Source organism: Marmota flaviventris, chromosome 18 (genome assembly GCF_047511675.1).
Source record: "Marmota flaviventris isolate mMarFla1 chromosome 18, mMarFla1.hap1, whole genome shotgun sequence".
NCBI lineage: Eukaryota > Metazoa > Chordata > Mammalia > Rodentia > Sciuridae > Marmota > Marmota flaviventris.
The window spans coordinates 779,372-806,955 of record NC_092515.1 but is presented as its reverse complement, the minus strand read 5'-3'; the positions used below and the strand labels follow the sequence as shown (position 1 = coordinate 806,955).

Below are 27,584 nucleotides of genomic sequence, written 5' to 3'. Positions count from 1 at the left end.
CTTTATCTATACATAATGAGAATTTCTTTGCATTCATTTCATGTATTTGCTATGGAGGATAATGACTCCCTTGAGTATATAAAGATTTGAGGTTTTGCTTTTTAAAAATTTACATATATATTTGAGGGTGCTGCTGGGAATCAAACCTAGGGCCTCACAAGTGCCAGTCAGACATTCTACCACTGAGCCACATTCCTACCCCTCTGCTTTAAATTCTTTTTTTTGGTGTAGAGGCAGACATGGAATTGCTGTTTCATAGGATATGAGACATGGTTTTCATAGCAGGTGTACCATTTTGGAGTCTCATAAATAGTACAAGTGTTCTGATTTTTCACACCACAATTCTTTCTCTTTTTAAATAGTTATTTAAATGGATGTGAGGTATTTCATTGTCACTTTGATTTGCATTTCCCTAATGATTACTGATGAACATTTTTTATCTACCTCTTGCTCAATGTTCTTTAGAGAAATGTATATTCAATTCTTTTAATCCTCTTTTCTCTTCCCTCTCACTTTCTCAATGTTGGGGATGAAATCCAGAGTCTCACACATGCCAGACAAGCACTCTGCCACAGAGCCACATTCCCAGCTCCTTGTTGTCCATTCTTTTGCATGTGACTATCTAGCTTTTGAACACTTTCTTCAAAAGACTCCTTTCCCAAATCAGTCCTTTCTGCACTTTCATCACATATCTGCATAAACATGAAGGTTTATTCCTGTGCTTTTCATTTTGTTGCTGTGTCAGCTTCTCATTACTGTAATAAATAACAGTAAAATCGATTTAGGAAGTTTGCCAGGCACGGTGGTGCATGTCTGCAATCCCAGCAACTTGGGAGGCTGAGGCGAGAGGATTACAAGTTCAAAGCCAGCCTCAACAACTTAGTGAGGCCCTGTCTCTAAATAAAAAAGGGCTGGGGATGTGGCTCAGTGGTGAAGCACTCCTGGGTTCGATCCCCAATTTAAAAAAAAGAATTTTGGAGGTTTCAGTCCACATTCACTTGGCCATTGCTTTTGGGCTTGTGACAAGTATATCATGAGGGGAGTGTGGCAGAGGAAGCCACTTCACGGCAGCCAGGGAGCAAGAAGGGGACAGGTTGGGGTTCCAATAACCCCTTCAAGGGAACACCCACATAACATAACTTCCTCCCACTAGCTCTTGATTTTTAGAGATTAGTCATCCTCTAGTAGGGGCCACAAATCGGTAATCGAGCACATAACACATGGAACTTTAGGGGACACATAATCATCGCACTGGATAGTCAATGAACTACCCATGTAATTATGAAGAAAATGCTAGTTGTACTACAGGAAAATCAGTAAAAATGTACCCCTACTGATTTCTTTGAAATATTTACAGAATTGAATATTTGGGGCTTAATGGGTTATGAGGAAGTGGAGTCCTGCCCCGTTTGGATTCCCAGAATTTCATTTCTTGGAGCCCTTTCCTGGGCATTGGACCTATAATCACCAGGTAACTACCCAACAAGTCTCAGAAGCTTGAGGCAGAGGCTGGAAACTTATCCAGAAGACTGTGGCGGAAAACAGGAGGGAGTGCTGCTGCGCATGTGAATCAGTGGACACAGGACTTACTGCACCTGCAGCAGTCTTAGGCTTTTCTCTTGCTTTAAACCTGTTCAGGGACTTTGGCTTAGACTGAGGTGATGAAGCAAGAAAGTGGAAGAAAAGGCTGTTGTCCCCCTGCCCTGGGATGAGTGTGAGGTTCAATTGAGCCAGGCTGGGGACTCCAATGTCCTTGTCCCCATCTTGATCACTTGCCCCATCTTCTGGCTCTTCCCTGGCTCAGCTGATGGAGGTCCATCTCGTGAGGTGGTACGAGGGAGGGAGTGCTTCCCCAGGCACTCTTGAACCCCCACACACAATGCTAAAACCTGGGTGGAGGGGTGCCTGCTAAGTTCTATGCAGATCTGGTCCTTATGGCCAGAAGATAGGCAGAGAGACCTTTGAGGCCACTGCAAAACCTCCAGGGGAATATTGGTTGAAGTAGAACTGGTGGAGTGGAAAGACGGGATACATCATAAGATCTCAGATAGAGATCTTGGAAAACTAGAGCCTACAGATTTCCTGAAACATCAAATGTAACTGAGAAAGTGGGGAGTGAAGGCCCAGCCCATATTTTTTGCCTTAACATCTGAGAAAATGGAGCAGGTTTTGGAGAACTGAGTTTGGAGCATGGCGATTCTCTGACATTTCAAGTCATAGATGTTACTTCATTGACCAGTGGTCATTAAGGTTTGGAGTTAAAGTGGACTGAGTTGGAGCTTTGAAAGTGTGGAGAATAGGAAACACACCAGGGCATGCCATAGATATCAGGTTTAGGAAGGATTCAAAAATTGTAATTTCAGATAGGCCCTGTGGTGAAAAAGGGAGAGCTGAGACTGGAGAGCAGAGCTCTCCCTCTAGAAAGGAGGAGACCTACTATAGGAGGGATTTGGTGCTCTGCCTACAAAAGGAGACCTGGATGGTAAGGGATAGAGACTGAAATATGCAATGGTAATGCATCTCCAACAAGTAATATCTCACTAAATAATTAAAGAGGCTGTTAATTTGAGGATCTTTTTAACGAGATAGTCTCTGCTGTTACATAAGCAAGCCTGAATTTAACCTGAAAATGTTTCTTGTAACTAACTTAAAAGAAACAAACTAAAACGAGCATCAGGCTGTCACAATAGGCAATCAGTTACTGGTTATACAACTAAGGACCTCCTTCAAACTACATTCAAATAAAGCAAATGCCTCATCTTAACATACCCAAGTAAGGCAATACCTAGCTATAGCAATTCTAATGAGGTCTTTGCTCTTCTTGGGTATAAAACTTTCCACTCATGTGGAAAGTGGGCAGTGCTCACTGGATCTTTCTCAAATTTTGAGTGTTGCCCTGTGGGGAGCCACAAAGAATGCCCACACTCTTCCAGGCCTGATGCCGCAGATTCTGACCAACCACTGCATTTGCTCTGGTTTGGGCGGGGTCTAGCCTGGATAGTACGATGGTCTTCTTTTTGGGATGTGCCCCCAGGGTTGTGTTACACTGACCCGTCCCTTGTATCCCTGCCCCTTCTTCCCTTTTCTGGATAGAACTTTCTAAGAATGAGAGTCCCCCCAATAAAAGCTCATTTCCCAACGTGTTTCTCTCCTCCCCGCTTTCTCTCCCTCCCTGTCCCCCCCTTTCTCTTGCTCTCCCTCTTGGGGAGCCTGAGGCGAGAGCAGGGAACCTGTCCTGAAGCTTGTGTAGGGTAAATCGTGTCTGTGTCTTACTTGGTGCCCCTGCAGTTCACAGGGTGATCTTAAATCCAGCTACCCACGCAGGTCCGGGGCAGCACTGTCCGATTCACAAATCCTTCTTTATGCAAATAAACTCTTAATACATATATATATATTTTTAAATCGGGGAATGAACTCAGGGGCTTTACCACTCTGGTACATACTCTTTTTTCTTGGAGAGAGGGCCTGGGTTAGTTGCTAAGCTGCCTCACACTTGCAATCCTCTTCCCTCAGCCTGTGAGCGCCATGTTCTCGTGTGTTCCACGGTGCCCAGCTCCTAGCCATCTAAGGTTCGGTGCTTCCTTTCTAAATGGGCCTGGCTGTGTAGTAGTCCTGGACAAAACTGGCAGGTAAGCCTCACATCCTAAAAAACAACGGTAACTGAATATGCCTCAGGATATGGAGTGTCCGTCCGTCCGTCCGTCGGGGTCGCTCCCAGGAGGACACACTCTGGCTGTGCCTCATTTCCGACGAAGCCAGAGCTGCTTTCTGTCCCTCCACGTCCCTTTCTCCTTTCCTGTCAAGGCCTGTTTGGTTTTCACCCTGCTCCGTCAGCAAGGCCTGAGGACACAACTTCCCAGGCCCCGACCGTGGCCAGTGCCAAAGCCCAAAGGTCTGGAGAGGGACCCTGGCCAGAGCCCAGGGCGCCGCGGGAACGGTATTACCCAGACGCCACTGCGCGAGACACGTTCGTGGCGTTGGGCCAAGGGGGGCCTGGGGGAGGGGCGTTTCCGCCAGGTGGAGCGCTCCTGGGCGGGACTTCCGGCGTCCTCCTCGGGGCCACGCGCGCTCGCTGGAGACTCGGGCTCGGGCTCGGGCTCAAATTAACGGCGAGAAGGCGCGGTCCTAACGCTCGCTGGCTGGACGCGGCCGCGCCGGCCGAGGAGGGGCGCAGAGTCCGATGGCGGCGGCCGCGCCGCGGGGCCCGGCCCGGGTAAGGCGGCCCCGGAGGTCGGCGGTTCGCGTTTCCGCGCGCGCCCGTGCCCGCCGGGTCCCGCCCTGACGCCTCTAGTCCCGCTGGGTTCTCGCGAGTTGGAAACGCGCGGGAGCGTCCCGTGCTGCGCCCGCGGCCGCCGCGGAGCTGGTGTCGGGCCGGGAGCGAGACTCGCGGGCCGCGGCCGCCCCAGCGGTCCCCAGGCGGCGGGCAACTGCCCGCTTTTACGGTGTCCCCTTAAGCTTTCTGCTCTGTTCGTCTGCACCCGCGCCCCGGGGCACGTCTGTACGTGTCGCTCGTTGTCATTTTATTCCTTGGATGAATAAAATGTCGTTGCGTGTCCGCCGAAGGCCTTTGGGTGTTGTCCCTCCGTGGGCCACGCGCGGTGTCAGCGCTGTCCCTAGCCCCCGGCCGCGGTTGCCGGGCTGCGAAGCCGACTCCGTGGGCGGTGTCGAAGGTAGGAACTCCTTTCCCACAAGTGGTCAGAGGGTTAACGCTAGGTTTTTTCCCCCAGGTTTTTCCAAAATTTCACAAATGAAGACGCCCACTAGTAGTTTGTGATTTTTTGCTTAATTCTACAGCTTTAGAAACCTTGGGCTGTAAAGGTCAGGCGAGCGTCGGAGGAAGAGACCACCAAGAGACTGTCTCATGCAACAGCAAAGGGTTTATTGGGGTCCAGCATGCTGGGGCTCAGAGCTCACTTGAATAGAGCAAAGAGCCCTGAGAACAGCTTAAGCAGAGCTTATCTACTTTCCTTGGAGAGGGCAGGGAGGGAAGTTCATTGGCGGGTCAGGGCGAGTGGGCGGTTTGCCTGCAAGGGGTGAGGGGATACATTCTGCAGTTTGGCAGTTGGGGACAGCGCATGCTGGGAACAAGATTAGCAAACAGTTCTCAAGATTATTAACCTTTCAGGGCGATGTAAACCCTCAGCAGATTTTTCCAATCCGATGAGATTTTTAAAAAATTTACATTTTGCTGATTACCGTTAAGTTAAAATCTACATTTTAAAAGAAGAGTACTGTTGGCATTCCGTGATTATAGTACATGCAGGCAAGCTTTGCACTTTTTTGAGTTCAGATTTTTCTCTCACTGATTTGTGGGATTATTTACTAAGTTCACGCATTTACTTGTACATTGACATTTATAGTTTCAAACTGTGTAACTTCCTATTTCAGTTGTTATGGTTTAGTATGATAGTAACAACTGTGAACTTTAATTTAGTCAGATTTATTATATATGTCTTTATATAATACAAGTACCTTGTATCTTTGGTCTAAGAAATCTGCTGTACACATGTTGCAAATGTATTCTCTTCTATTAACTTTTAAGTGGTCTAATTTTTATCTTCCCAGTTAAGTTTTATCTGGCCAAAATGACTTTTTGCATATTTTGTAGAACATGTGGTAAGTTTATATTTTGGGTAGTCCGTTGCCATAGAACAATTTACTTAAAAGCTACCTTTTAATGCTCTTTACCAACACTATGGTCAAAAATCAAGATCAACCATGTGCTTCTTTGTGAGCTCTGTATTCTGTCCCATTCATTGTTCAACCTACTTTTTATGTCACAGTGTCAACATCACACTTTTTTTCTTAGTAGCTTTGTAGTATTATTATCTCTTTACAGAAATCACTTTAACCTTGCTTTTTAAAATGACTTTGTCTGTTCTCTGTTACATAGTGCCTTTTTAAAAATGGTTTCTTGAATTCTAAAGCACTTGGGATTTTCTACTTTTACTAGCTGCTCTCGAGAACTGTTTAGCAATAGTTCATAGTTTTTATTGCAGCATTACTAAGCATACCAGACTAAAATCTAACACTGTCAGTATGTCAATATTTTATTTTTTACATGATGATAAACCATGTTTTTTGCCCCTACTTGCCATACTTATTCCACACCTTACTGACTTGATAACTCTTTTTTTGTTGTTATTTTGCTTTTGGTGGTGCTGGGGATTGAACCCAGGGCCTTGTACATGCAGGGTAAGCACTCCACCAACTGAGGTATACCCAGCCCTCTTTCTTTGAATATGTCCTCCAAGACATTACAGACAATAGTTTTGCAGCCTCCGTTTTGACATGCTTTTCTTCCTTCGTGTTATTTTTCTTTAGTAACTTACTTAGTTTTGCCTTTTTTCCATGTTTAAAGATGCTGTTTGTGGTCTTTCTTCTTATTATTAGATATATGTTATTCAGGTTTATTTATTTAATCTCTGTTTATATTATATATATTAGCTCTGTTTGGTTTTTGAGGGGGAAGTGCTGGGGATCAAACACACACCCTTGCACATGCTACATAAGCACTCTAGCACTGAGCTGTGTCCCACATTGAGGTGTGTTTATTGCATGGGTGTTATGGGGATAGACGTAGATCCTTTATATTTTTCTCATACAATTTAATGTGTGTTTTTTATAGAAATTATTATAGTTTAACATTTCCAATTTTTTGTTCTTATTTGTACTATGTTACTAATTTTATCTTTTTAGCTTTTGAATAGAACTATTATTTTGGGGGGTTCATTTTCAACACACTTATATATTATATAAATTTACAGTGTATGCACATTCAACAGAGTTTTCATTTTTTAAGTGTACTCTTCTAAAAGTCTTAAATCATCTCTGATGTCATGACAAATCAAGATATTTTGCTAAAATACTTGTTTTTAAAGTGCAGAAATTAATCATTGTAAGGACAAAAAGTAATAAAGTTTCAAACACCAATAGAATGCTTAGAATTGAGAAGATATTTTGTTCTCATAGCAGGATTATGTTTTTTATTTTTTATCTTTTTGTATAGCAAGGATCAAACTAAGATGAGGTGCTAGCTTCCTTTCTTTTAAGTTTAACCTTAAACTGTTGGAGGCTAAGTATATTTCCTTTGGCTCTGACCACAACTCCTTTAATAAAATTTAGGTTTGACAGTAATAAATATTTGAGAAGATAAGGGGGGAAATATTTTTATACTTTTGGTGGGATTTTAAGTTAGTACAACCATTACAGAAATCCTTGTGGATTTTCCTCAAAAGTCAAGGAATCGAAGCACTTTATAACCTAGCTATATAAATCCTTGGCATTTATCCTAAAGAATTCAAAGTCATCATGCTATAGTGATACATGCATACCATGTGTATAGCAACACAATTCACAGTAGTCAAATTATGGAAGATCAGATGTTCATCATTGGATGGATAAAGAAAATATACAGACACACACACACACACACACACACACACACGTATATGCACATTCATACATACAATGGAGTTTTATCCAGCCATAAAGAAGAATGAAATTAATGTCATTTGCAGGTAAATAAATGGAACTTGAGAGCATTATGTTAAGTGAAACTAACCTAACTCAGGAAGTTGAGAGTTGTAGGTTTTCTCTCTTATGTGAAAGCTGGAGAGGGCAAATGAAAAGAAAGGTGGATGGCACTGTCTTATGGTAATCAAAGGGAAACACTAGAGGAAGGAAAGGGACCTGCGGGGAGAGTGTAGGGGAGGAAGGAAATATTGGCAGCTTTGACTAGGTTAGCTTTTTGTTGTTGTCATTGTTGTTGTTGCTGCTAAAATACATGAAAAGGACAACTTAGAGAAGGAAGTCTATTTTGGCTCACAGTTTCAGAGGTTTAGTCCATGGTGGACTGGCTCCATTGCTCTGGGCCAAGATGAGGCAAAACACCATGGTGGAATAGAATGGCAGAGGGGAGCTGCTCATGGTAGCCAGGAAACAGAGAGTGGAAGGGGACTCACAGAAGATGGACACTTCCAGAGCATGCACCCATTGACCTGCCCTTCCAGCCATACCCCACCTGCCTAGAGTTATCACCCAGTTAGTCCACTGAAACCAGAATGGACTGATTAGGTTCCAGTTCTCATAATCTAATCATTTCAACCTCCTACATTAACAGTTTTTGGATGACACCTCATATTCAAACCATGACATTGACCAAATCACATTGTTAAATTGTGTGTACATATGAACGTGTAATAGTAAGTCCCACCATTATGTATAATTATAATATACCAATAAAAAATATGGGAAGAATATTAGTTTGAATGCAGTCAGTAAATGGTTCGGAACTACCACAGCAGGGAAAAACATCTACAGAATTAAAGGTATAAAGTATCATTCACAAAAACAAAGTGAATGCATTTTAAATAATCTGTCCATATATTTTTGGAAAAATCTGACTGTCAAAAATATGAATAGAAGCCCAGCACAGTGGTGCATGCCTGTAATCTCAGTGAATCAGAAGGCTGAGACAGGAGGATCTCAAGGTCAATACCAACTTAGACTCTTTCTCAAAATAAAAAATAAAAAGGGCTGGGGAATGTACCTCAGTGGTAAAGTGCTCTGAGATTAGATCCTCAGTGTGTGTGTGTGTGTGTATGAATTGATACTAAAAAATATTTTTGAATTCTCTCATTTAGTGCTATACTAGTTTAAATTTATCAGAATTTATTTAGCCAGATTTGTGATTTGGTCTGTGAACTAGGTAAAGAGGAATTTTCATTAATTGTTATAATTTTTATATAAAATAATATATGATAAAACCAAAATAAGTATAAAATGGAAGTACACCAAGTCACATAACTGTCTATCTATAAATACTGACTATTAACTATGAGCTAAAGGAAGAGGAGAATATATTATTGACACAAGAAGAGATGGAATATGATGCAGGTGTCAGAAATAGACTTGGACATCTAAGTACTTAATTTTGATATATGTAGGCCTAAAACCACTGAATCGTGTTAAGTAATATGTGCCACTGCTTCTCCTCCAGCAGCCTCCCTTGCTCTTTTGGCTTATTGGGCTCCAGCCACACTGGTGTTGTGGGTGTTTCTCAAACACAACCCCAGGAGGAGGACCTTGAACGTGTTTTTGCCACTCCCAAAGCCTTTCCTCAAGATACCCACATGACACGTGCAGGAATTCATGACTTCTTCTCCCCTTGTGTGTACTGTATCTTCCCCTTCAGCATTTGTTTTTACCTGAAATGTTAAATGTTATACTATCTCCTTTATTATCTCTGCCCCTGCTGTGAATTACAGTGACATGGCCTTGCTCTCCCCACAGGTTCTTCCTGCGGCAGAGGCGTGTATGAACCCTGCACTGGTGAGTGACAATGTCTTCAAACTCTGTTGTCACTCTTCTTACCCCTGGTGTCTGGGGCTGGTAGAGAAACCTTAAGCCTAGGTTTCTAAGGCAAGGTTAGAAGTTACATGGAAAGGCTTCCATTTGGGGCAATCATTGGAGTGAGGTATGAAAGGTTATTTTAGGTGCAGAGATCAGCAGGTACAAATGCTTGGAGATAAGACTGAGATTGGAGTGTTCTAGGACTTGTAGATGGGGACAGAAGGCAAGGGGTTCAGAGTTAGGCCTGCAGTGGTGTCCTGTGAAGTTGGGTAACTGTCTTGAGAATGGTGGCAGCCATGGAATTTTTGGAGTAGAGAAGATCTGATTCAGGTCCTAATATGCTTCCCTTGGTTGCATAGTACAGAATGCAGTCAGGGAGAGGAACAAAGAGAGACCGTTAAGGATACCACTTACATTGTCCGGATCTTACTGGTTATGGCAGACTACAGTGGTGGATGTGGAGATGGAAGACACTTTTGGCTTCTGGATTTATTTTTATAATAGGGCTGACCAGATTTTGAAATGGGGAGCATGACAGGCTGATGAGTCATGGAGGTGTCCTGGAAGAATGGAATGTTATCAACTGCAATGGGAAAGCCAATGAGTGGTACAAGTGTTCTTCAGTGAGAATACTAGGAGTCAGGGTTTGGTTGTGTCTCAGATGTTTTAGAGAATCCCAGAGAGGAGTGATGAGTAGATAGCTGGATATGTCTTGAGTTCTGTGGAGAGCTTCAAAATAGACTGATCCATTGTATGACATTTGGGATGTGGAACAAATTGGAACTCTAGGTCCATTATAGGAGGGGTGTATTTTTTCAAGTCATTGTGATATTGCTGTTAGGGGACAATGAAGAAGAGGGTGGTAGCTGTTGAGTCTCTTGCTTGGGCAACTGGAGGGGGATCACAAATACAAGGAAGATTGGTGGTCATCAGCAGGAAAGGGGAAGGAGAAGGTCCAGCAGGTGGTCAGTGTTTTCATGGGCAAGTGGATATGAGGTGGATGAGGAGGCAAAGCAGTAGTCGAGGTAAGTAGTGAAGTTGATCTGGTGCTGTTTCATGCTTCCATGACTCACCAGTTTTTTGGGTTTTTTTGTTTGTTTGTTTTTGTTTTTGGTGCTTTTTGGTGGGACTTGAATTATCACAATGTCAGATTAGTTGACCTAAGTCTTGGTGTTAGTATAAGTATTCATTGAGTGATGGTGGACAGACATTGTAACTGGCAAACAGACATTATGTATAATAGAAAAGTTAAGGACGTCAGGGGTATTTAGATCTGCATGTATTTTGACTAAAGTCACACCAGTTGGGGAAGCTTTCCAAGTAGGACTGGAGGCTGCCATTGGAGTTCTGGGGCTTAGTAGGGTCCTGTTACCTTTGCCAAGCACTTTCTGGGTGTTGCATGCATGACAGCATATAAAGAGGCCAGAGAGAAATGCCAATTTTGTGATCTAGGTGGTGGTAGTAGAGATCAGCTAAATGTGGGAGATATGATCTAATGAGTGATATACTCAGGGGATGAGTGTGAACTAATTTTCTCAAGGCTCTGGAAGTAGGACCTTAAGAGAGAAGGATGAGATCAAGTTTGGTCATGTCTGGGAAGCTTGGTCCTGGGTACTCTCAGGCTGATAGTTCGACAGGAGAGGTTTGAAGGCTCTGCATACCAGGCCCAGAGCTTAGATTGCATGTGTTTGCCCACTTTTGTGTTGCTTAAGGTTGGACCCATGATCAATGAAACATGAAATGAAAACGGGTGTATTGCCCTTTAGTTGGGAGATGATGAAGATTATGAGCAGGGATTTATTGTGGGTTAGGGTGGGTGCGTGTTCATGGGATTCCAGGGAGACAATCTGCTTGGAGACACCACTCTTTTCATCATCACAGGGCTCTGTGACCTTCGAGGATGTGGTTGTATTCTTTTCCCAGGAGGAGTGGAAATCCCTTGACGAGGCTCAGAGAGTACTGTATCGTGATGTGATGCTGGAAGCCTTTCACTTGTCGCCTCACGGGCAAGGCCCTCATCTCCACCTTACGCATCCTGAGCTGGGCTCTGCCTTTCCTCTTTTTTCCAGAGGCAGCTCTATTCCTCTCATACATGGACAATGGGCACAGCTTCAGTTCCTGGTTCCCTTTTGTAGGTGCTACAGGTGTCAAGGCTGGGCTGTGTATACTGCTTCCTTTTACAAGAATGCCCAACCTGGGGCTGGGGATGTGGCTCAAGTGGTAGCGCGCTCGCCCGGCATGCGTGCGGCCGGGGTTCGATCCTCAGCACCACATACAAACAAAGATGTTGTGTCCGCTGAAAACTAAAATAAATAAATAAATATTTAAAAAAAAAAAAAAAAAAAGAATGCCCAACCTCAGCTGCCCTGATGCCTTCTCAGGGAAGATTTGTGGGTCAGGAGACTTGGATTTAGTCCAGTGGATCCTCTCTGTCGTAGTCTTTCCCTGCTAGAATCACACTCTGCACCATTCCACCTCTGTGCTTCAGGTTCTCCCCACTTCTAAGTGATATTTTGGGGGGTCTGACTGTATCAGGAATTGTAAAGACCCAACATAGTCACATTAGTGGGGACCACTAGGCTTTTTCTGCAGAATGCTGCTTCATTATGTAATGCTAATTTTCTTTCCTAAGGTTGTTCTGCAACTGGTTGCCCTCAGCCAGTGCTGAACTTTCACCTGTTCTGACTTTTCCTTAGGACTTACATCTTCTGGGTCCCATGCCATTGTCCAACTGGAGCTGGGAGGAAAACCCTGGGTACATGACAGAGTAGACATGACTCCAGGCATAGCAAGAGGGCCTCAAAGTAGGCCTGTCCTGGTGATTAGCATCAGGGGAAAGATGTGATATCAATAGCTGTGTTCAGATTATCACAGGAACATGTTTTGTGCCAGATACTTTTTTGGTGTCAAGGCCAGGGGCTGTATACCTCATTTCTGTCTTTTCTCATTTCTGATATTTTTCCACCTATCATTTCTACTCTTAACTTTTGATCAGAATTATCTCTCATCTCTCTCTCTTCTACTGCCTAGGCTTCTATCTCTCCTCTTCCTGTCTACTGCTTTCTATGCTATGCTCTTCAGTATTAGCCTCCTCTTAATGTGTCATGAGGTTTGCTCATATCCTTAAAATAGTCTTGATACTAGTTACTCGGGTACAATAGGATTTTCCTGGGCCTGAACACACTCTTCCACAAAGCATGCATGTATCACCAGCCAGCCAAGAGCCTGGTGAAAACTCTTTCCAGAGAGGAGTAGGCTGTGGACTTTGCCTCTCTTCCTTGTACTGTAGCCTATCCTTGTGTTTCTACTCTGTGACACTTATAGGCCCAGTACTGTAGAGCAGCCCATTACTGAGCCTAAACCCAGATGCTTCATTCTTATAAAAATCCTATGGATTCGTTCCTTGGAATATTGGACACATTTGTGATGTTGCTGCCCCGTCTTATTGATGTTAATGTATATTTCACTAGCATTTCTGTTTATAGGTTGTTGGCATGGAGTTGGGAATGAAGAGGCATTTTCTGAACAAAGTGTTTCTGTAGAAGTGTCACAGATAAATACTACAAAGGCAGATCTGTCCACCCAGAAGCCCCATCCCTGGGAGATATGTGCCTAGACTCAGAAGGTGATGTGCATCTGGCCGAGTGCCTAGGGACCAGCTCTGGGAAGGAACCCTGTGGGGCATGTGGAAAATGTCACCCACACCAGAAGCAGCACAGTGAAGAGGAACTCTTCAGAAGAGATGAGAACAGGGTCTCCTGTATGAGGAGTTGCAGTATCCATGAGTCAAAGAAGTGTTTCATTTCCTCGGAGGCCAAGAAGGACTTCTCAGACAGCTTGAACCATCTCCAGCTTCAAGTCACTCAAAGCAGAGGGAGGCAACAAAAGAATATTGAGTATATGGAAGCTTTTCACAATGGACACAAATGCTATAAGTGCAGTGAATGTGGGAAAGCCTTCTGCCAAAAATACAGACTTGCTCAGCACCAGAGAGTGCACACTGGAGAGAGGCTTTATGAGTGCCATGAATGTGGGAAGGCCTTCAGCTACAAACACATACTTGTTCAGCACCAGAGAATTCACACTGGAGAAAGGCCTTATGAATGCAACAAATGTGGGAAGGCCTTCAGCAACAAACCAACGCTTGTTCGGCACCAGCGAATTCATACTGGAGAAAGGCCTTATGAATGTGGGAAATTTTTTAGCCAAAGCTCCAGCCTTAGTGAACATCAGAGGATCCATACTGGCTCAAGGCCTTATAAATGCAACGAATGTGGAAAATTCTTTACCTCCAATTCCAATCCAATTAAACACCAGATAGTTCACACAGGAACAAGGCCTTATGAATGCAGTGAATGTGAGAAAGTCTTTAACCAAAGCCCCAGCCTCATTAAACATCAGAGAGTTTACACTGGTGAAAGGCCATATGAGTGTAATGAATGTGGGACATTCTTTAGTCAAAGCTCTACCCTCATTAAACATCAAAGAGTTCACACTGGATCAAGACCTTATAAATGCTTCGAATGTGGGAAATGTTTTAGTCAAAGCTTTGGCCTAACACAGCACCAGAGAGTTCGCAGGGGAGAAAGACCATATGAGTGCAGTGAATGTGGAGAATTCTTCAGTCAAAGCAGCCAACTTACTCGGCACCACAAAGTTCAAACTGAGAAATGCCTTATGAGTGCAGTAAATGTGGAATAGTCTTCAGTCAGTGGTCTGCTATAATTGAGCAGTGAATGTGGGAAAGGCTTCAGCCAAAGATCCAACCTTATTCAACACCAGAAAGTTCATACTAAAGAAAGGCCCTAGAATGATATTGCATCAACACATTGGAAAGCCTCAGTAATGGAGTCATCAGCAGGAAGTGAACACCATGCATCTGAACATTCATGGTGGGGACATTTCTTATGAGTACCAGGCTCAGGCAGCTTTTAAGCAGCTATATTTTGTTTTCTGGGTACTTTCACACTGAATTTCTACAGTAGAAGCCATCGTCTCAGTTGGTGTTTGCTAGTCACCTCAGTGTGCTCAGACTTCTTTGCTGTCCCCCTCTCCAGAGGAATCATAAGTAGCCTGGACCTTTGTTTATTGTCATTCCACCCGACTAGGCTATGGCCCTAACCAGCTTTGACCAACAAAACCCAGTTTGTCTTCTGCTGGTGCCAAGTCTTTCCTTCTTTGGCCACATTATGAGACACCTATGATCTTTATGATGAATTTTTCTAGCCTTCAGGTCATCAGTCTGGGAACTACATGCATGTGTGAGAGTAAAAATTTAATGTTTAAGCCACATTCTTTCTCCCTTCTATTTCTAAAAAAATTTTCATTGCTGGGAATTAAATGCAGAAGCCCTCTACCACTGAGCTACATCCCTAGTCCTTTTTATTTTTTTTTGAGATAGGATCTTGCTGTTCTGCTGAGGCTGGCCTTGAACTTAGAATCCTCCTCCTTTAGCCCAATCATGGGGTTATAGGCATGTACCCCCACACCTGAGTAAGCCATATTTCATCTCAAAAGTTTCTGTTCACTGGCCGAGATGGCTTGAGAACAGAATTGGGCTTTTCTAGCATGAAAGGACAAACATTTTTGTGGGTGTCCCAGACTTTGTGTATCCCAGAGGGAATAGTATGGCAGAGAATCATTTTAACTCCATCTTTGGTCTTAACTTGCTTTGTTGTCAGGCCTCCAGGGACAGACTGTAGGACCTATTGTGACTAGCCTTGTGATCTGATTGTCAGGACTTTTTGAAGGTCTGGCAGTCACCAGAGGTGGGGACAGTTATGGGGACCATGTGTCCTTTGTGGGGAAGTATAAATTGGTTTCTTTTTCTCATGTGAGGTTACACAGTGTCCATTACTGTTGACTGAAACTGTTCTCTGGGGCCTATAAAAGAATCGTGCTTTAGCAGCCAGAATTGGGGAGGTTTGTGTTACTGATGTTTGCACTACAAGAATCAGATGAGAACCATGTTTTGTTACAGAAATATTGATTATGAGTGATGGTAAACTGGAGTTGATGTGCCCATTTGAACACTGTGTGTTGAAATGTTCGGGGGACTATGGCTATTTAAGATGAGGGGTTTACAGAAACCTCAACCTATAGAGCCATCTCCTGTGGTAAATCACCTCCAAGACCTTAAAACTTTATGCCTGAGAAGAATGTTTTGTTCACACAGGGCCTTGAGCCATGCCAGATAGTTTATGTTAGTAATGTGTTTTATGATAGGACCTTAGGTCTCCTAATACTAATCTGACGTCTGTAGGGGCCAAGTAATTAAGGGGAGCTGCACAAGTGTCCCTCGTCTAGGTGACAAAACAACAACAAAAAGTGTGGACCTCTGTGCCTGGTGATGCACATCTGTAATCCCAGTGGCTCAGGAGGCTGAGGCAGGAGGATTGTGAGTACAAAGCCAGCCTCAGCTACTTAATGAGGCCCTAAGCAATTTATAAGACCCTGTCTCTAAATATTTTTTTAAAAGCAGCAGGGTGGGGGGAGCGGGGTTGGAGATGTGGCTTAGTGGCTAATGACCCCCAGTTTAATCCTTCATACAAAAATAAAAAGTGGAACAAGGCTTGTGCTGGTAGTAGGCCCGCCCTGGCCCCTGGGGACTCAACCCCCAGTTCTTTGTTATGCATGTCAATGTGGCCAGCTCACAAGGCCATGACGCGGGCTTGTGGTTCCCTGTTTATCTGCCTGGAGCATATGTGTCTCTCGGGAACATCTTGACCTGTTCGAGCCTCCTGATAGGGGACGGTGACGTGATGGTAACCCAAGGACGCAGTTATTACTCTTCCCTCCTCACTTTTGAGTAATTTCCCGCAGCTGTTAAAAAGATATATAAGGGGAACAAATCTGGCAATAAAGCGCGCACACGCTCCCTCCTGGATGAAGAACCTTGGTGTCCTGTGTATTTTTAACCTCGCCGGACTCGGCTCCGTTAGCCGGACGCGGCATCTGGAGGTCCCACCGAGATCCGGAAAGTAGGGGTAAGTGTACGGGGCTCACCTTCTAAAGGTAGAAGGGGGAGGATTGGTTTAAAGGTAATTTAAAGAGACAGGGTACATACCATGGGTAACTCAACAGCGAAGGTTCGTCTGGCCAACGAACTAAAAGAGCTGTTAAATACACAAGGAACAAGAATAAAAACTAAGACTGCAACCGAATTCATTGAAGTTATAGCCCAGGCTTGTCCTTGGTTTCTGACAGGAGGCTTTCTCAATAACAATGATTGGGATTTGGTTTGGCAACAGCTTCGCAGGGCTGTGTTGTCCGGAGGGGATTTTTTGTTGTGGAAAAGTGAAAATCAAGAGAGGTGTCGCGAGCTAGCCCAAGTCAATCAGGACGCCAGCTTCCCACGGCGTAACCTCGAAATGTTAACAGGCTCAGGACAATATGCTGTCATAAATCAGCAAATTAATTATGATCCTGGGGGTCTATGCTCAGATAGCCTCAGCTGCGGTCCATGCCTGGAAAGCCTTGCCCGTTTCTAAGACTGAAGCAAAAATTTCCAAGATCTCTCAAGGGCCCTCTGAACCTTATTCGGACTTTATAGGCTGCCTAATGCAGGCGGCTGGAAAAATATTCCCTAATCTGGAACAGGCTATGCCACTTATTAGACAACTGGCATATCAAAACGCTAACACTTACTGCCAAAATGCTATTAAGTCCTCCCGGGCCAAAAGTATAGATGACATGATTCGAGCATGCAAAGATATAGATGGGCCTCATATTACTGGTCAGGTTTTGGCTGCTGCCCTTAAGACTGGAATGCAAAAATCTGATAACAGGGGAACCCACTCTAAGGGGTGTTTTAAGTGTGGGAAAGAGGGACATATAAGGAGAAACTGCCCGGAAAGGAGCGAGGGTGCTGGCAGAGGGATGCTTGGAATTTGTCCTCGATGTCATAAAGGAAATCATTGGAGTAGTGAGTGCAAATCAAAATTTGACATCCAGGGTAACCCAATACCGTCGGGAAACGGGAGCAAAGGCCCGCCCCTGGCCCCAGAAGCCAAAGTGTACGGGGCAATGCAGGGATGAAACAGTGCCCGGGGAATAAACGTCTCCGCCGCCTCCCCCCGACCAACCCCTTTCTATCTGGGAACTCCCCAGGGGAACACCGGGAAGTGCAGGATTGGACCTCAGTTCCACCTCCCGAGCAGTACTGACTCCGCAGATGGGTCCCCAGACCCTGCTAACTGGAGCCTCTGGCCTTTTGCCAGAGGGAATTATGGGACTGATACTGGGAAGAGGCAACACTCTGCATAAAGGGCTCAGAATTCTTACAGGTGTGGTTAATGGTGATTACCACAGGGAGTTAAAAATTGTTGCCGAGGCTACCCAAGGGATCGTTATTATTCCTCCCGGAGAACGCATAGCACAATTATTGCTGCTGTCGGCGGCGTCTCTACCCAGCCGCGCCCTACAGGCAGCCCGGGGTAATGGCAATTTTGGTTCCACCGGCTCCCCTCAAACCTTTTGGGTAGCACACTTGGACTCCCGATCACAGTTAACCATTAAAATACAGGATAAAATCTTCAAGGGGATATTAGATTCAGGAGCTGATGTCTCTGTTATCTCTAAGAAACAATGGCCATCTGCTTGGCCTCTCCAAGATCCCTCAGCTGTATTACAGGGGATTGGGCAAACGAGACCAGAAAAAAGTGCCTCCTTTCTAAAATGGAGAGATGAAAAAAGACACAGTGGTTATTTTCAGCCTTACGTAGTGGCTGGACTCCCCACAAACCTTTGGGGAAGGGACCTACTTCAACAAATGGGAGCTATCCTCACCACTCAGACCCTAAAAGGGAATAATAAATTTGTTAATGACATGATATTAGATATGGGATGGCTTCCCGGAAAAGGACTGGGGAAAAGACATGAGGGAAGGGCAACGCCTGTGGACCCTACAGAAGAAATTACCAGAAGTGGAGGAGATCGGAGGGGGCTAAGAAATTTATCCTAGGGGCCACTAAAATGCGGCCGCGTCCTCTATCTATTACTTGGTTATCAGATGACCCTATGTGGATAGAACAGTGGCCCCTAACTAAGGACAAATTGCAGGCCGCGACCCTTCTAGTTCAGGAACAGCTTAGGGTGGGGCATATAATGCCTTCCACTTCCCCCTGGAACACTCCTATTTTTGTCATAAGAAAGGGGTCTAGAAAATGGAGGCTTCTCCAAGACCTGCGGGCTATTAATAATACCATGCAGCCCATGGGACCTTTACAGCCAGGACTACCCTTCCCCACGGCTATCCCTAAAGATTGGCATCTTATTATTTTGGACCTAAAAGATTGCTTCTTTTCTATTCCCGTGGCCCCCCAGGATTGTAAACTTTTTGCTTTCTCTTTACCTTCAATAAATTTTAGGGAACCCTATCAGCGGTTTGAATGGACTGTCTTACCTCAAGGAATGGCCAATAGCCCTACTATGTGTCAGTACTTTATAGCAAAAATTCTGCAACCCTTTAGGCAACAATTCCCAAACTTTTACCTCGTCCATTATATGGATGATATATTGTTGGCAGGCCCTGATAGGAAAGCACTTTTCCGGTCTTATGAAGTCCTCCAGTCCCTGTTAAAGGGGGCCGGACTGATTATAGCCCCAGAGAAGGTGCAGATTCAGTATCCTTATAACTACCTAGGATATACTATTAACAAGGTAGGGATCACTCCCCAGAGGCCTCAATTTCAGGTGAACCAGCTCAAAACCCTGCACCAATGGCAGACATTTCTGGGGGAAATCCAATGGCTGTGGCCTTCCCTCCATGTCCCTACTGATGAACTTAAACCCCTATATGACCTTTTGAGAGGAGACCCCTCACCCACCTCCCCACGAAAACCTACTCCAGAAGCCTTGAAGGTGCTTAGATTGATAGAGACAGCCTTACAAGAGATGCAGGTGATGCAGGTGGACTACTCCCAGTCCTTATTATTCATTGTTCTGCCATCAAAACTCACCCCGACTGGAGTCTTTTGGCAGACTGGTCCTGTTTATTGGGTTCACTTACCTGCATCCCCCTCCCGGGTCTTGATACCTTTCCATGATCTGGTAATACAATTAGTTTGGAAAGCAAAATATCTAGGAGATGCCTTGTTTGGGAAAACCTTTGATGTTCTCATATTACCATATAATCAAGACATTCTTTCTAAATTAAGACAGGAACATGATCTCTGGTGTCTTTTCTTCTGTAGTTTCATGGGACAGGTTAACAATCACTACCCTAAAAGCAGGCTCCTTGAAAGTCTAAAGACATGTCCAATAATTTTCCCAAAGATCCTAAAAAAGGATCCTCTCCCGGGGGCACAAACCGTCTTCACTGACGGGGCCAAAAATGGGTTTGCTGTCGTTTCAGATGGGACCCAAGTCATCCGCAAGAGAGTGGCCGATTGTTCGGCCCAAAAAGCAGAGGTTGCAGCCTTAATATTGGCCTTACAGACCTATAGCTTGGTGCCCCTTAATGTTTTCACAGACAGTCTCTATATCGCCAGGCTCGCCTCCACGATTGAGACGGCACCTTATATTGGAAAACAATCCACTATCATGGATCAACTACAAACAGTGCAGCTTCTTATATGGGCTAGGGCAGACCCCCTCTTCATAGGTCACATTAGAAGTCATTCTGGACTTCCAGGTCCTCTGGCGGCGGGCAACGCCATGGCAGACGCTGCCACACATGCCACTAATTTTATATATACAATAACTGAGTATGATAAGGCCCTACAACTTCATAATAAATTTCACCTAAACACACAAACTTTGCGTTTCCGCTCAGGATGTTCCCGGGATCAAGCTTTAAAAATTGTCTCCCTATGTCCTACTTGTGCACCTTTTATCCATTCCCCTTCTCTGGGAGTCAACCCAAGGGGCCTTCAGCCAAACGACATCTGGCAAACTGATGTAACTCATATTCCTAGTTTTGGAAAGCTGTCTTTTGTGCATGTCAGTATAGACACGTTCTCTGGTTTTATCTCTGCTACTTTACATTCAGGAGAAAAGGCTAAGGACGTGATACAGCACTATGTTAAAACCTTTTCCTTTATGGGAACCCCTCGATATATAAAAACAGATAATGGCCCAACTTATATTAGTCAAACCTTCCAAAAATTTTGCTCACAGTGGGATATTATACACAAAACAGGAATCCCATATAACCCCCAAGGACAAGCCATTGTTGAACGGGCCCATCAACATCTTAAAACCTATTTGCAAAAAACAAAAGAGGGGAAGATATACCAGAATTGTCAGGGACCACAAGCACTCCTAAGCATAACTCTATTCACTTTAAATTTTTTGCTCACTGACGCCGAAGGCCGTACAGCGGCGCAGCGTCACTTTTCCCCTCCCACCGTACAAAAAGCACAGATAAGATGGAAGGATCTGGCTACAGGGAAGTGGCAACCCCCTGCTCCACTCTTGGCTAGAGTGAGAGGAACTATATGTGTCTTCCCTCCAGGGACGGAAAAACCCATTTGGATCCCGGAGTGCTGCACCAGACCGGTGAATGAAAATTCAAGACAAAATGAAGTTCCCAAGATGGCTGATCCTGCCGCTGTTGTTCTCACCCCTTCAAGTGAGTGCCGAGACACACCTCATGAGCTGGACACCGCTTATGGCATTCCTTCTGGACAGGTTTGTTGAAGGAGGGCTTGACCCCCCACCTGGGAATATTCATGAATGTCTTTTTGGAGCCCCTTGTGAGTGAAAGGGAGGGCCCCGGCACTCGGCCCCCTCTGGTTATACCCAGAGCGTTGATTGTGGGACTAAAGTAGCCTACATGGCGGCTGAACTCAATCAAAACATCGGAGGATTTGAGCAACCAAAATGGGTATGTGTCAATAAGCCCGGACTTAATGTCCCCAGTTCGACCGAGACTCTTGGAAGCTGTTCCGCCACTTGTCATTACACCCTGGCAATGCACATCTCCTGTTATACATCAGCCTCAATTTGTGTTAATAATCAAGGAAAACAGTATTTTGAGGCCATCGTAACTAACACCCGTGGAGAAGGGGGGACTACTTATAATTTTATTCCTTTTCTTGGTGACCGGGGAGGAAAAGGCATCACGACTCGGTTAACGGAGGCAAAATGTGAGGGCGTCATGGGTAAACCCTCCTGCTGGCCCATGCAGGCCCCCATCGGAGTCTCTAATGGAGGGGGACCCACTGATGTTATCAAACACCTTCAGGTGATTAAGCTTTTAAAGCCGGAGATCCCTAAGCCTACATACCACCCCTTGATATTGCCCAAATCCCAGCTTCCTGATTTAGATGCCAATACATTAGATATCCTAAAAACTACCTTTTCTTACTTAATAGTTCCAATCCTACCCTTGCTAGTGACTGCTGGCTCTACATGACAGCAGGTGCAGTCATGCCGTTGGCAGTCCCCATTAATTATACCATTGATGATGACAACACATGTCAATCTGGGCTACCCTTTAAGGTGCAGCCTCTAGGTGGTTTTATGTCTTGCCTTCTGGGCATGATGCAAAATAATACCTATGATGTTGATGTTGGAGTCTCTTCCTTTGGGAACTGCTCATTAGTAAAGAATTACTCTTCACCTACTCCGCCCATTTGTCCCCCTAATGGTACAGTTTTTATGTGTGGTGGAAATTTAGCTTTTCCCAGGTTCCCAGCAAATTGGACTGGTTGTTGCATTCTGGCATTACTGCTTCCTGATATCACGATTATTTCAGGAGATGAACCCCTACCCATTCCTAGCCTAGACACCCTAGTTAGAAGACACAAGAGAGCTGTTCAGGCCTTACCACTCCTTGTTGGCCTTGGAATAACCGCTGCTGTGGGCACAGGCACAGCTGGACTGGGTACGGCTATACATTCTTATTGCCGTCTATCTCAGCAGCTTATAGATGATGTGCAGACCCTATCTGGCACTATTAGGGACCTACAAGACCAAATTGACTCTTTGGCAGAAGTGGTCCTCCAAAATAGGCGAGGCCTAGACTTACTGACTGCCAATCAGGGGGGAATCTGTTTAGCCTTAGGAGAAAGGTGCTACTTCTATGCCAATAAATCGGGCATAGTTCGCACTAAAATCAAGGAGCTTCAAGAAGACCTAGAGAAAAGGAGAAAAGAATTATTCGAGAACCCTCTTTGGACTGGGATGAATGGGTTCCTGCCCTACCTTCTTCCCCTCCTGGGGCCCTTACTGGGTCTTCTTTTGATTGCAACCTTGGGACCTTGTGTTGCAAATAGGATAACTCAATTCATTAAGGACCAGATTAACATTTTAACCTCCAAGCCAATACAGGTTCACTACCAAGGCCTGGAGATGGACGACTCCGCCCACGAGGTGTACTTACGACCCATCCGGAGATGAGATGTAACTGGACAGGAGCCAATACCCAAGCCCTCCTATGTATGCCTGCTTTTGTCCAGGTCCCTAATTACCCTGCCAACTTGGTTCCGTCATCCCAGACCCTTACGTTCAGAAAGCTCCCTGGTCATAGCTATCCCACTGGCAAAGATGATGACTGGGATCCGCAGTTGTGTCCTGCTGGCCATGACATCCTTACTGAAAAGTGTCCGTTTACGTAGGACAAGAGCTGATCTTGTAGTACCCAGTGACGGGCAACTTCCACGCTTGCACTGCAACCTAAGCCAGGGGAATGGGGCCTCCCCAGAGACGGGTAAGCAGTGCAAGGGCGGTGGACGACCTAAGACAGGGGCTACTTGATTCCCATTGACATGCAAAAAACAAAAAAGGGGGACTTGCTGGTAGTAGGCCCGCCCTGGCCCCTGGGGACTCAACCCCCAGTTCTTTGTTATGCATGTCAATGTGGCCAGCTCACAAGGCCATGATGCGGGCTTGTGGTTCCCTGTTTATCTGCTTAGAGCATATGTGTCTCTCAGGAACATCTTGACCTGTTCGAGCCTCCTGATAGGGGACGGTGACATGATGGTAACCCAAGGACGCAATTATTACTCTTCCCTCCTCACTTTTGAGTAATTTCCCGCAGCTGTTAAAAAGATATATAAGGGGAACAAATCTGGCAATAAAGCGCGCACACGCTCCCTCCTGGATGAAGAACCTTGGTGTCCTGTGTATTTTTAACCTCGCCGGACTCGGCTCCGTTAGCCAGACGCGGCTCCGTTAGCCAGACGCGGCAGCTTGGGTGAGTTTCCCTGGTTGGCAGTAATTCTTGTGTGTGGTCAAACATTATTGCTGGAGATTTAAGTACTGTTTGCATGACTCCACTGGAGGGGCAAGTTTGATACTTGGGCTTGCTCTCTAGATTCTGCCCTGTGCACCTCTTTACTTTCCTTTAACTTTGGGTACCAGGTATGGAACCCAAAGCCTCATGCATGCCGTGGATGTGCTCTACTAATGAGTTAACCTCGCCCCCCAGCTCTTTGTTGATATGAATTTCTTTGTAATATATTCACTAACAGCTTTACCCAGTTCCTTGAGTCTTTCTATTGAATTATCGAATTTGAGGTGGCTTTGGGGATTCAACAACACATTTACATGTTTTTTTTATATATATGACGACAGAATGCAGTTTGATTTATTGTACAAAAATGGAGCACAATTTTTCACTTCTCTGGTTGTACATGAAGTAGAGTCACACCATTCATGCAGTCATACATGTACCTACAGTCATGAAGTCAGTCTCATTCCACCATCTTTCCTACCCCAGTGCCCTCTCTCCCCCTCCCCTTGACTAGTGGAACATTAAATGAAAACATTAAAATATTAGCAAAATATTACAAAGTTCTAGAGTCTGCCTTTCTAAAAAATTGAAATTGAACATGCTCATGATTGCTTTAAAAATTCTCATTTGATTTTTATCATCTGAAATGCAAGTATTATGTAAATTCTTTTCATGTGTTTACATAAGCTCTCTGTAAACTGTCTTGAAATGCCAATCATGTCCACTTTTGTACTGAGATCAGGCTTTAAATCTTGCTCCATTTCAACCAAACTATAGCATTCTGTTCTAGCTCTCACAGGTTCATTTCCATCTCACATCTTCACTGTTTCTGTGATCTATTTTTGATGTTATATTTTGTTTATTAGGTAAGATCATGGTTTCCTGAAAGTTCTTAATTCTTCTTGGCATATGATGGCATTTGTACATTAAATATTTACTCCAGTCTTTGCAATCTCTCCTGTCTATGTTCATCCTTCCTGAGCGGGGTGTTTATATGTTCTTTGAGCTTGTGGTAATTGCCGCTATTTCAGCATTACACTGTGCCCCAAGTCCAGCTTTGCCACCAGCCCGAGGTTCTTGTGTGGTCATTGTGTTTCAACACTATTTCAGCATGCCGAGTGTAAGTTGTCAAGCTGCAGGTAATGCCTTCAGGCTGAGGGGGGTCAGGTGTGGGAGTGAAATGTGTGCCTGGGGCTAAGCTATGTCCAGATGCTTCATCCACAATCCCTCGCCTGGGGGCCAGCACTGTAGATTCTGCCCAGTGCCACACCTGTCTGTGGTGGCTCCAGGCCCTTAACATTTTGTGCCTCCCTCTTCCCACCGAGTAAACAAAAACAAACAAACAAACAAAAAACTACTGCCCTCCTCCTCCTGATCCCTTCCTTTGCTTATTGGCCATCTTAGAAATTCCTCGCTGGGCTTGGTGGTACAAGTCTGTGATCCCATTTCAGTTTTCCATGGTGGCAACTTTTGAGTTAGATGTAAGAATACATTTCAATAGCCACAATTTTACCACTATTTGCTTTGCAGTATTTGTTTCTTAATTGCAAAACTTCAAAAAAATTTGAATTATTTTCTGTGGTACTGGGGATAGAACTCAGAAATACTCTGCCATTGTGACATATTCCAACCCCATTTGTTATCTATCTATCTATCTATCTATCTATCTATTTAGAGATAGGTATTGCTGAGCTGTGGGGCCCAGCCTCAAACTTGGGATCCTCCTGCCTCAACTCCCAAGTCTACATCCCCAGCCCTTTTTTATATTTTATTTATAGAGACAGGGTCTCACTGAGTTGCTTAGGGCCTCATCCTCTCGAGCTGCTGGGATTATAGGCCTGAACCACTGTGCCTGGTGGTCCTTTTTTGTTTGTGGTAGTGGGGACTGACCCCAAGGGTGTTCTCCTGAAATCCCCAGACCTATGTTTGTATTTGTTGACATAGGGTCTTGCTAAATTGCTGAGACAAGCCTTGAACTTGCAATCCTCCTGCCTTGGCCTCCTGGGTATCCATGATTATAGGTGTGAACTACCACACCTCACTAGGCCTAAGTACTTTTTAGACATGAATTTCTATCAAGATATTCTTGGTACTGTAACAGAGTCTTACTTGAATGGTCTTATTCCAGAAAGCATTATTGGAGTATTATCTCCAAACTTGACATAAGATTGAGAAGTTGATGAGCATGCATATACCCAATGTGAGTTTGCGACTCCATGGCATCATCGATACATACATACATCATAAATATACATACACACACCCACCAGGGATTGAATCCAGAAGTGTTAAACCACTGAGTATACCCCCAACCCTTTTTATATTTTATTTTGAGACAGGGTTTTGCCAAGTTGCTGAGACAGGCGTCAAATTTAGGATGTTCCTGCCTCAGCCTCCTGAGCTGCCAGGGATTACAGGTGTGTTCTACCAAGCAAGGCCAAAGCATCGTGTTTCTTATTCAGAGTATAGGTGAGGCTTTATCTTTAAACATACTAGTCTCCTGGAAGAAAATATCACCCTGATGCTTATTCTCCAAAATTGGCCATCTGTCTTTTTTGGGGGATGTGGGGAAGCCAACTTTGATTTATACAGATTAAGAAAATGGACTTAGCCTTAAGGTGTTGGTCAATGTTTGAATACATTTTGTGTAAAAGAAACATTTGTAACATTTTTTCTTCTATTATAAAATGTAATTCCTCTCTGGGCTTGGTGGCACAAGTCTGTGATCCCAGCGACTCAGGCAGCTGAGGCAGGAGGATCACAAGTTTGAGGCCAGCCTCAGCAACTTAGACCTTTTCTCAAAAATGGCTGCAATGTAGCTCAGTGGAAGAACACCACTAGGATAAACCCCCAGTACTGCAAATACGTATATAAATCCTGGGTACTGCTACAGTACAATTCATACCTGCAAAGGAGTTAAGCAAGACAGACATTCCTTATACTAACAGACACTGTCCTTGTTCTAAAAAGAGAAAAACTGAGCTGCTGTCAGTATCCCACAGATTGTATAATTTAATTATTGAATGCTGTAAGCATAATTGTCTTTCCTCACAACAAAAGAATACTTTCCTATCTAATAAAAGGAATACAGATGTCCATCCTGCCCAAACTAAAGTATTTCCTCAAATGTCATTCTTACTATGAATCCAGCCAAGGATATCCAACATGCAATCTCAACCTAGCCCTTTGACTTTTCTCTATGTTCTGATTATTTTTTCTGTTTGTAATAGGGTCTTGTAAAATACTATGCTACTTAATACTGTAGATGAATTTCTGGTTGACTGATTCCATCAACCACAGTGTAAGTTCCATGTAGGGAAATTTCTTTTATACTATGATTCCTGATACATCCTACATACCTTGCAATGTGCCCGAAACTTATAGGGTATCTAATAAATATTTGTTGAACTGCTAAATGAATAGGACCACAGTTTCCATTTGCAACACTCTGAATCCTATTTCAAACTTTCTGTCTCTTCCTCTAATTTTACTACCCTTGGTGCTGTTAGAAATGGGGGAAGAAGTCTTATTTTGTAGACAAACACTTAAATTCAGTACCAGTTCTGGTTGGTCCTGTGCTTAGTTTTTTTTCATTTAGTTGATGTCAGTGATCTCTGCTCTTCCTACATGGATATTTTGCTTGTATATGTAAGTAACTAGTTTTCCCCACCTGCTACCAGTACTCCTTTTGGGCATCTTTATTATTCACTTTTTATTTATTCCTTTTTAGATATGCATGATAGTATAATAAGTCCAGAAACTTGCTTTATTCACACATGTTCTCAGAGATCATCACTTCCCAGCAAGGAGACACAGTCATGAAGTCTCAAAACTTTATCCAGATATCCCCTGTGACACTGGTACCCCGTAGGAGGCAAACTCAGACTTGGTAAGTAGCTTTTATTTCAGTTAAGCCTCATATGCTTGAAGTTTATTTGGAAATTTGAGAATAATTTTTATATCATCCTTCTGAAGTTGGAATCAAAACTCTTCATATAGATGATAACTAGCTAGCTACCTGTCATCTAGCCGATACATAGAAACAGACACA

General features: G+C 44.2%; 1 protein-coding gene across 1 annotated transcript; it reads left to right on the top strand.

Moving 5' to 3' along the window:
- The first annotated feature begins 13,065 nt into the window (after positions 1 to 13,065).
- Positions 13,066 to 14,142, top strand: LOC139702806 (zinc finger protein 773-like). Its single transcript, XM_071605163.1, has one exon. It carries the CDS (start codon positions 13,117 to 13,119, stop codon positions 14,053 to 14,055), a length of 939 nt encoding a protein of 312 aa, XP_071461264.1. The 5' UTR covers positions 13,066 to 13,116; the 3' UTR covers positions 14,056 to 14,142.
- The last annotated feature ends 13,442 nt before the right edge of the window (positions 14,143 to 27,584 follow it).

Coding starts and splice junctions, on each gene's coding strand:
- LOC139702806 (XM_071605163.1), top strand. CDS start 13,117: ATGAGGAGTTGCAGTATCCATGAGTCAAAGAAGTGTTTCATTTCCTCG.